Source organism: Schistocerca americana, chromosome 4 (assembly GCF_021461395.2).
Source record: "Schistocerca americana isolate TAMUIC-IGC-003095 chromosome 4, iqSchAmer2.1, whole genome shotgun sequence".
In the NCBI taxonomy this organism is placed as follows: Eukaryota; Metazoa; Arthropoda; class Insecta; order Orthoptera; family Acrididae; genus Schistocerca; species Schistocerca americana.
Genome location: NC_060122.1, coordinates 19704414 through 19715688, shown reverse-complemented (window position 1 = coordinate 19715688; position 11275 = coordinate 19704414). Strand labels below are relative to the sequence as shown.

At 42.2% G+C, this 11275-nt stretch overlaps 1 protein-coding gene across 1 annotated transcript in view; it reads right to left on the bottom strand.

The window, feature by feature from the left end:
- Positions 1–2326: 2326 nt before the first annotated feature.
- LOC124612529 (testis-specific serine/threonine-protein kinase 3) overlaps positions 2327–11275 on the bottom strand; it is a 42143-nt gene continuing 33194 nt past the window's right edge. The window contains exon 2 of the mRNA XM_047140792.1: positions 2327–2843. Within this exon, the coding sequence (XP_046996748.1) occupies positions 2327–2843 (517 nt within the window). The remainder of the gene's footprint in view (positions 2844–11275) is intronic.

Below are 11275 nucleotides of genomic sequence, written 5' to 3'. Positions count from 1 at the left end.
CGCAATGGCTTAACTGCAATATTCTCGTCTTTTGGGAATTCGCCGGTTTTAACAAGAAACGTTTTCATCAGAATATATTTCACTCAAGGATTGAGAAGGTGCTACCGATTCAAAAAATGACGAGTTTAAGTCCCTTTCTTCTGGACATCCTTATCAGAGTCGGACATTTCCATTTCTCTGGACTTCCTGGCAACATAAAATTGGGCAGCACCTCCGTGAGGCAGCACCACTGCGAGTGTATTCTAATCACGTACATACACGTTCGACTTCATCATTTCTTTGTTGTCATTGTCATGACAGAACTGAGAGAAGAATTTGGGATATTTTGTGAGTCGAGGTTCAGCTACGCACGCGAGCGCAGGACACAGCGTGTACATTTGTGCTTTTCTTAGGAGCATCTGCCAAGAAGTCAATATTATCTATGTTTGTACCCGGCTGAATAGTGTTACTTACGTTTAGAGCTTGGGCGTTTATTCTCTGCATTTGCTTTTGTGTGAAAAAAGCTTCCAGTGTTCTAGCACACCACCATAAGGGCTGCTTTCGCCCGATTCATTTTAGTCTAGACGAGTTATGATCCGATTCTGTTGCATTTTGGATACGTTAAAAAGCAACACGTGTTTGAGTTGAATACCACTTCAATCGCGTGAGAAGCAATTTTGCGCAGGGTTATGGCTCATTTTTCTTCATTTCACTGGACTATTTCAATTAGTGACCGTTTTGTACAGTAGGTGATTAGTCAGTGGAGCTCCAGCTTCAGGGTAATATCGTACACACACCCAACTTAAACGAAAATCTTCGCGCGACTTCCCGCCCTTCTATCCCAACGCCCACGCGCGCGCGCACACACACACACGCACACACACACTCACACACAAGCGCCCGCGCACGCACGCCCACACAGAAACGCTAATGGAATTTGACTGATGTATATATAAACAAAAATTTAGACTCTTTCAGTCCTTCCATTTTAAACGCTTGTACAGTGTTGGACATTCAGAAATAAACGTATATTTTCGTATTCTTGAACTATCGACTGTAAGCGTTAAGAATCAAATAAGTGTTTCGTTTGCAGGGAAAAAACGTCAAGTGGTCATCAAATTTGGTTAATGTAGTTTTCCAGGCATTTCACCAGAGCGTGGAAAACTTACGGGCAGCCGATACCTTGAACCAGAACTTCAAACTGCTATAACTGTCCGCACTGTAGAAATAGTGTGGTATCCTTGAGAATGTGACAGGTACATCACACCAGTGTGCGCATTCCGTGATACTGGTGCTGGAGAATAATCCGGCGAGATAGTAACGATGCCGTGTACTACGCGAAACTGACTTCCATTTGGCTGAGGCAAGACTTGTTCTACCTTCGGAAATAATGCTTTGCATGGAGCTTTGTTTTCATGTTTTAGCTACGCTTTGTTATGTGTGGCTTACTCTGAAAAATATCATCGTATTCGTCACCTAACGTGTTAAGCTACCTTTATTATTGTAATCTGCCCTCGATTTAGAGAAATCATTGTAGTTTCTCAAGAGGCAAGCTGTCTTGGTGTATGTAAATCTCAGTTTGTTGAGTTCCAAGAGTTAATCGCCAGACTGCATCTTAATAATAATTTGGCCACTCCAGAATTGATTTCATATTTAATGAGATACTACCAGAGCGCAGAGACATCTTTTCCATTCATATTTGTAGTCGGAGCCATTCGTCAAAGAAAATTTATCTCGAAAAAAAAAACAACGAAAAATAACAATGCAGTTAGATGAGAACAAAGGAGAGATATGCCGAAATAAAGATTTTATTTATTGCAGTGCTTTCAGAAAAACTAAAATCGTATATTGTTCGCTAAATTGCTTTCCGTTTTGAATAAAGTACAGAAGGTAAATAACATCGAATGAAACCTATTATGAAATGGTAATACACTCCAAGACGAGCGCTGACACAGAGTGTGTGAGATATATGTTATTGTACGTTTCGAATTTTATTAGATTTTTCAGTTTTCCGCCATTATCCGCACCATTTCATATTCCCATATGAGCATTCACCTGTTCAGAAAGCTCGCAGGAAATAGAATTATGTGGGTAAAAGTTTTAACTTGCAAATGCAATCTTGCCAGAAGATATAAGCGTAAGCAGAAGAATCCATTGATGTCAATATTGTGGGTGGTTCATTTTGAGATACATGTTTCCACAATAGAGAAAAAAAGAAGGCGACGCAAATCAGAAATTAATCCTCACAATAGCACTTTGGTTCCATGAGATTCTCGCCTTTAGGCTACAGTCGCACGTGACGTTCTGCTGAACAGGTTGGAAAGCTTCCGCAGACAGCCACAGCTAGTCAGCGCGCCTTGCTGGCGACTGAACTTGGTGGAGGGGCGGTGGCCCGCGACACGACCGACCCCCTGGACTGGAAGCTGACCGAGGGCAGCGGCGTGGTCCCGCTTCTCGTCGCCAGGGAGCGGTCCTTCCGCGCCCGCAGCCACTCGTGGATGAGGATGCGGTCCACCGTGATGCGCAGCGTGATGTCCGGCTCCAGGATGTGTCTCACCAGGGCCTTGGCCTGAGCCGACAGCGTGTCCCGCACGCGCGTTCGGAAAACCCAGTTGCGCTCCATCTGATCCTTGAGAAGCCTGCGGAGATTCGAGTCATCGAACGGCATGCCGGCGTTGAGCATAATGTACAGGATGATGCCGAGCGACCACACGTCGGCGAGCTTCGGGTTGTAAGGGGTCCCACTGACAACTTCCGGAGCCGCGTAAGCTGCCGAACCGCAGTACGTGTGGCTGAGCACTCGACGTCCATTCTGGTCCACGCAGAACCGCGCGAAGCCGAAGTCCGCAAGTTTCACGTTGAACCTGTGACAGTATGTCGTAATTCTACAATCGAACGAGACTGTCTGAAAACAGCTGTGAAATACATTATAAAAATACAATTAATTTGAATATATGGTAAATAACTACAGATTGATTTCTATTAGGTCCTCATTCGAGACGAGACACAAGCAAATAAGACAAGTCCTGCACTGGCAACTCAATTTTCACCGAACATCTCTCAGGCAGTGGAACCCTATTGGGTAAAATTGTGTTTTTTGGTCCCAGATGAGATGGGTCGTATTAAGCTGAAGGTCGTGCTATCGACTCAGGTCAGCTGGCCATGTTGCTCAAAAAAATATGTAAGAGACATAAAGTGTTAATATCCTCAGATATAACAAAATACAAACTATTTGGATCATAGTAAAAAGTGATACAAGACAGATCATAGTAAAAAATGAGACATGTCAAACGAGTTTCGTTAAATGCAGATAACGAACAGATCAAAGGTAACGTAAAAGTGACAGGCGATTTTAATAACAAATATCTGTCATTAGACTATAATTTATGTTTGAACATTTTCTCTGTGGATAGTCGACTACTCTAATAAAACTGAATTGCATTCTACATTATCAACTATGCTATAAATCAATCTTCAAATGGTATCAATCAAATCAGTGAAAATATAGTCAGTTGTTTATTTTGGGTTTCCGCCGTATTGGATGGTGCGACTGCAGCCATGTGATGATATTCAATTATAAATAAATTAGTCTTCGGCTGCAAGGATGGTTTTTAAACTACTTTTTTGCAAAAAGTAATTAGAAAACAATCTTGCAGCCAGAGACTAATTTATTTGTAATTGCCAGTAAGCAAATGTTGTTCAGCTGAATTTTGTGACATACGAATTTACTCGCGTAATGAACTTTCTGTAGTAGGTTTCTCCATGCAGGCTTCTCAGTGGTTTGCAGACAATGTTTGTAAGTGTTGAACAACTGAGGCACTGAAACCCATAATACTCCAAACACAGAGACAGTATTGAGAAAAATAGATATTCGTGAAAATCAGATTTGTAGGCAAACTACCAGTCTCATAGGTTTGACTTGTTTTTTAACTAAGTCAAAGTATGAGCTATTTCCCGCGAAAAAAATAATGCGTCCACTTTGTTATGAAATTTGAATTAATATTTGCGAGTATTTCTATTAATGTTAATTCACCAAATTTTTGCTTGTAAGCTAGTGACAACAGTGTCTTTTTGAGTTTTAGTTTACGGTTGTAAAACATGTAATTAATGTGAATCTATAATTACAATATTAAAATCAGATACTGTATGATCCACGTACACAATTATTCCAGCATTCCTTGTTCCTCTTTATTATTTTCATAACCGGATTTTTTGGCTTCAGGTTCAGACAAAACTGTCTGTCCATTTCAGGCATGAAATCTAACAGTTTTGTTACGTCTTTCGGTTTCAAGGTTGATATTTGCCTTGCAACTACGTACACGGGCAATAGATTTTGCAAGGCATATACAGACTGTGAGGAAATGACAAATTGTGGTCGCCCTTGTCGTGATTTGCAGAAAATTTTGGTCTCCCAAGACTCCAATGGATAATATGTTACTTTAAATATCAATCTGTGGCAAATTTTTGAAAACTTTATCAGTGTAAAATTTCTTAAATGTACATTGTTATGATGTACATCAATGTTTGGTTTGGTAGTGATGGCGTTAACACTTGTAAAGGTTCTGAAATCATTTGTACCAGTTTTACAGACTATAAAAGGTTTAGGTACCCTTGCTTTCTGTATAATTTGACACTAACCGTCAGGTGAGAAAACTGAAACTGTTATCCTCTTCAATTTTTCGATACGACCACAGTCAGCATCACATGACAGAAAAGTGTGGCCGGGAACAAAATTGTGCTTTGTCCCCCTCGGGCGCATGTGGAAGTGAATACCAAAAAAATCGGCGAGACAGGTTCTTGCGAATGTTCATATATAGAATATGGGCCTACACCACGGATAAAGCTAGTTCACCATAACATCGACGGATGTCAGGAGCGTGCATAAATGCTACACTCTCGGAATTGACGTTGGAGTGCTTTCGGCTTTATGGTTCTCAGCGCCTCAGTTATAATTACTACCCTTTTTGTAGATGATACCATAAGAATAAAAACGAGTAAGAACTTTCTCACTGCAAAAACAATTAATGAAATATTTGAATACATCAACAGGTGATTCAAGACACATGGATTGACACAGAATTATACGACGGTGTGCTGAAAAATAATGCCTCCGAATTTATTTTAAAAAACTCTTAAAGCTTTTTAAATGAAACTAACGTTATTAACATTCTTTATCTTTATTCTTCGTGACTACGAATTCATTTCTCTCCCTGGCGACGAACACATTTCACCCAATGAGACACCAGTTTGGGGATACTGCCACTGTCTAGTGTTTGACTTTGTGAGGTCGTCAAAGTTGTTCTTTACGTTTTGGAAACAAATGAGAGGGTGGTCCAGGTGCGGACGAACTCTTCCAATTTGAAAATAGATTACAGCATGCTGTTTCTCACGCATCAACATAGTTACATTACAAACTGCCATCGAACACTCTACAATTCAGAGTCTAGGATAAATATGTAGAATGTTAACAACGTTTTATTTATTTAAAAACGATTTAAGAGTTTTCACGTAAATATTCGAAGGCATTACTTTTCAGCATGCACTCATAATACGCCACCTGACAAAAAAACAAAGCATCCATAAGACGTGGTAACACACACCACACACACACACACACACACGCCACTGGCAGGTACGTACATGATTGGAGGTATGATTCTGTGTGACAGGGAGAACGCCCACCACAGTGCATTAAAGTCGTTCGTGCTTAGTGTCGGTACCAAACCTGCTAGCGTATTTACAGGTCGTGAACAGCTAATAGCAACTTTTTTTTTAAACGAAGACACCACAACAAGAAATATGCAGCAGGACTACGTTGGGCTAAAAACTAAATTATCACCCGTACTTCTAGCATGCGATGTAACTATCCGCTCCCCTACCACTGTATACTTGTACTGGATTTTTAAAAAATAATAATAATAAAGGCGATGACGGTTCTGCGGAGAAAGGTATATCTTTCGCTAGTATTCTCCACTCTTGCGGCCCTTCCACCGGGATAAGAATAGGATTGTCAGGGCTACAGACATTACTGAAGAACGAATAAAACAGTGGCACCCGTAATCCGAACAGTGTTTTCCTGTTGCACCGCACCGCACACTCCAGAATGCTTGTCTTGAAATCATGAAGGCTGTGGAAAGAGCTCGAGAATTAATTCGTTGTTTAAAACTGAAAAAAATGCGAGAGGACTTCTCCCGCGAAGTATTCAAAGTGCATCAGACCGCTCGGCAGTCGTTACACCTGCCGACTCGACCGCCACGACAGCGCTCTAGCTGTCCGGCTCCGACACATGGATAAGCAAAACGCTAAGATTACACTGAGGTGACAAGAGTCATGGGGTACCTTCTAATATCGTGTCGGACCTCCTTTTGCTCGGCGTAGTGCAGCAACTCGGCGTGACATGGACTCAGCTGGAAGCACCTACAGAAATATTGAGCAATGCTGCATCTGTAGCTGTCCATTTGCGAAATCGTTGCCGGTTCAACATTTGTTCACGAACTGACCTCTCAATTATGTCCCATAAATGTTTGATGGGTGAGCGGACCATCCGCTCGAATTGTTCAGAGAGTTCTTGAAACCAGTCGCCAACAATGGTGGCCAGGTCACATGGCACTCACTTTGTCATCCATAAAAATTCCATCATTGTTCGGGAACATGAAGTCCAAGAAAGGCTGCAGATGGTCCCCAAGTAGCCGAACATAATCATTTACAGTCAATGATCGGTTCTGTTGGACCAGAGGACCCAGTCTACTCCATGTAAAGACAGCTCACATCACTATCTAGTCACCATCAGCTTGCTTAGTGCCTTGTTGACAAAATGGATCCATAGCATTGTGGGGTCTGCGCCGCACTCGATCCCTATCAGTCTTACCAACTAAAATCTTACCAACTGAAGTCGGGTTTCATCTGACCAGGCCATCATCGTCTGACGTATGTGGAACGGAGTAATATGTCTGCTCACAACACTTATAAAAGGCAATAAAGACACCACCTCTCAGCCTCCCTTTCGTCAGAGTATCGCTTACCCCCTACCCCCCCCCCCCCCCCCCCTTCCCCATGCTCTCGCCATTCACGAATATTCCAGTCATCGATCTATGGCTTTTGCATCTACTTGATTTTGACTGATAAGGGTGGCTCTAGATGTCACCAGCCAAGTCAGAGAGCCCTGATAACGCTCTTGAAATCCCATCATGTTGCAACAGCACTGTTCCATTCGTCGCAAGGCTATATACGCCTCTACCCGTCACTGGCCATGTAAACAGCTATCACAAGTAGTAAAACTAGCACACTAACGCACAAGAAGAAATTCACAACCATTGCTGACATCCACATATTTTTTACGATTGGTACTGCTCCTAGTGATTTGCAGTCAATGACGTAATCGAACAGTATCAGCTCTCTTCGGCTACATTACATCCAATAGTTACATTGATCTACATTCACCTCCAACGACCGCCAGTCCTCAATCCTCTGCAAATCGCTATAGCTTAGCATTTTCGCAGCCCTGCTGTAGACAGGAGCCTACATCAAATGCTCAAATGTTCAGATGTGTGTGAAATCTTATGGGACTTATCTGCTACAGTCATCAGTCCCTAAGCTTACACAAAACTTAACCTAATTATCCTAAGGACAAAGACACACACTGATGCCCGACGGAGGAGTCGAACCTCCGCCGGGACGAGCCGCACATTCCATGACTGCAGCGCCGTAAGACCGCTCGGCTAATCCCGCGCGGCGAGCCTACATCTAAATACATATTACGCTAACCACAGGACAATGTGCAACATGTCGTAGCAGTGTTATCGATTTCTTCATTCTTTTTCCACTCACATGCATAATGATCGAGTGAAAATGAATGTCTGTATGCCTCTTTACATATCAAAAATCTCCCCTAAGATCGTAACGCCGGAATAGGTTTTTAAATGGCCAATTAAGCCTTGCTGCTGCACCTTTAGTATACGGGGACAACATGTAAAATCTGATACCTAAGACTTGCAAATCATCAATATCGAATGATTACCTATACGTATGCCCCTGCGTGTGGTCCTATTCTCCATTATCGTATTCTATAGATCACTATGCTACATATGCGATGCTGTAATGATATAGGAATATTCGGCAACAGCATAGTGCTTTGTGAGAAATACATCATCTGTTTTTTAGTTGAGGTACACCTCCATAATACGATTCTAACAGTATCACAGAGCTTTTAACAAACACACTATCCGTTCAGTCATTTACATTGGTACGACAGCCTTGCAGTTCACCGCACAATTCAGAGTTACTGCAAGATTAGGGAAAGATTTGGAGTTTAATGATCGTTCGCCAAATAGAGTAGGAGAAACTGTTCTGGTGTACAGTGTGGGGCGTTACTGAATGGATTTATTAGTATAACTTTTTTTTAAATTTTTCGCTTGATGTTCGTCAGTGCCTTCAAATGGTTCAAATGGCTCTGAGCACTATGGGACTCAACTGCTGAGGTCAATAGTCCCCTAGAACTTAGAACTAGCTAAACCTAACTAACCTAAGGACATCACACACATCCTTGCCCGAGGCAGGATTCGAACCTGCGACCGTAGCGGTCTTGCGGTTCCAGACTGCAGCGCCTTTAACCGCACGGCCACTTCGGTCGTCAGTGCCTTCTGCCTGGCGGATAGCTGCAGCGTCTCAGTCACGTTGCCCAGAACCGGGTAGAACCACCCTGAAACTCAGGTGTTGAACCATCAGCAGCTAAATTCATTTGTTGCTGACGAGGTAACGCTATCGAACTGCGCGTCTTACGATCTGGCCGACCAATAGAGAGGCTTGGAGGCGGTCAAGTGGGGGTGGAACTGCGGCCAGCTGCTGGGAGCGGACACGCTGTCCGCTCTCTTCTGCTGGCAGCTGCCGACGCGACCAGACGTTCTCCTCTCCTGCTCTCTTTGGCGGCTGCCCCTTCAGTCTCGTTGGCTTCTCTAGGCCTGCCTTTCCTTTTCACGGCATTAAAACTTCATACAGTTAAAACTATGTTTGATTTTTCACCTCAACGGGTGCCTACTGCTTTCCCCTCCTGGCCAATCCTGACGCATTAACACCGGAAACGCATATATCGAGTGGCAGCTGACACCTAAATACGGCACACTGTGTTTTGGCACTCCTGTCTTCAACAGCAGAAGTGCGAGTACACCAATACTCACTGTGTGTGCTGTTTCAGATTTCGGTCGTTCAGCCATTGTAATATCATCCAAAGTGCAAAGCAAGATGGTGTACCTACTCCAGCAGGTTTTGGATGCAATAAAGGTGGGGCTCAAAGCATATAAAGAACAGTTATTTGCGAAGTACTATCGCGTAGTTTCCAAACTTCTGCCAATACTATTTAAGTACAACGATGCTGTGTGCGATACTCCTTCCCACCATTAACAAATGTTACATTAAAACTACAGTCTTCTACACCATATACAACTCATACTGATTTTTGAAATGTACTTCTGTATCGGTAGTATTTAGACAGGATCATACTCCAACAGTACATTTCCATAGTTATAAACCAGGACTTAAAAATATGATAATCCCTCGTTTTATCCGGATTCATAAGTTAGTAGTTTTCAACACACGGCCATTGGAATAGTATAGGTTCATGATACATTTCAAAGTCAACCAGTTCTGCTTCAGATGAATTTCTTATATTCCCTTTGCATTCGTACATAATCCTCCTGCTCCTGATTGTGGCAAATGGAACAATGTCTCTAGAGTGCACAGACTTCCCCTATTAAAGTACTTTTATGACATCATCAATCTCTCCAACATATACCACATACATTAAGAAACGAACCACCTTCTACCGTCAATTATGATTTCATCTGCTGTGTACTGCTCTTTACTAAAAGTAACACGACACTTGGCCGTAGGCAGAGCTTAGATTTTCTTTTACTCCTTGCAGTACACCTATATGCAGAATCTAGTCGCTATTAGCTTGCAATGCACTTGTTACCGGATCGTTCGGAAGTGTGTAGCACATGTCGTAACAGTAGTATTTTGTTCGCACTCGAACTGAAAATTTTTTTTAATCTTAGGGAAGACTCCATACGTTGACAGAGTAGTGGTATCGTATGTCAGTTCTGTGTGTCGACACTAAAAATCTTGGTCCTTCAACAGAGGTCAGGCCCACGTGAGCTTGAAGTCGGGAAAAAATAAGAAAAGAATACATTTTAACGATGAGGCTTTTTTTTTTTCATCAGTCTTCTGACTGGTTTGATGTGGCCCGCCACGAATTCCTCTCCTGTACTAACATCTTCATCTCAGAGTAGCACTTGCAACCTACGTCCTCAATTATTTGCTGGATATATTCTCTGTCTTCCTCTACAACTTTTGTTCTCTACAGCTCCCTCTAGTACCATGGAAGTCATTCCTTCATGTCTTAAGATGTCCTATCATCCTGTCCCTTCTCCTTATCAGTGTTTTCCACATATTCCTTTCCTCTCCGATTCTGTGCAGAACATTCTCATTCCTTACCTTTAATCAGTCCACCTAATTTTCAACATTCGTCTGTAGCACACATCTCAAAAGCTTCGATTCTCTTCTGTTCCGGTTTTTCCACAATCCATGTTTCGCTACCGTACAATGCCGTACTCAAGAAGTACATTCTCAGAAATTTATTCTCCAAATTAAGGCCGATATTTGATATTAGTAGATTCTCTTGGCCAGGAATGCCTTTTTTGCGATAGCTAGTCTGCTTTTGATGTTCTTCTTGCTTTGTCCATCATTGGTTATTTTACTGCCTAAGTAGTAGAATTCCTTAACTTCATCTACTTCATGACCATCAATCCTGATGTTAACTTACTCGCTCTTCTCATTTCTACTACTTCTCGTTACCTTCGTCTTTCTGCGATTTACACTCAGTCCATACTCTTTACTCATTAGACTGTTCATTCCATTCAGCAGATCATGTAATTATTCTTCCCTTTCACTCAGAATAGCAATGTCATCAGCGAATCGTATCACTGATATCCTTTCACCTTGAATTTTAGTTCCACTCCTGATCCTTTCTTTTATTTCCATCATTGCTTCCTCGATGTACAGATTGAACAGTAGGGGCGAAAGGCTTCATCCTTGTCTTACACCCTTTTTAATATGAGCACTTTGTTCTTGGTCGTCCACTCTTATTATTCGCTCTTGGCTGTTGTACATATTGTATATGACCCGTCTCTCCCTATAGCTCACCCCTAATTTTTTCAGAATTTCGAACATCTTGCACCATTTTATATTGTCCAACGCTTTTTCCAGGTCGACAAACCCTATGGACATGTCTTGATTTTTCTTT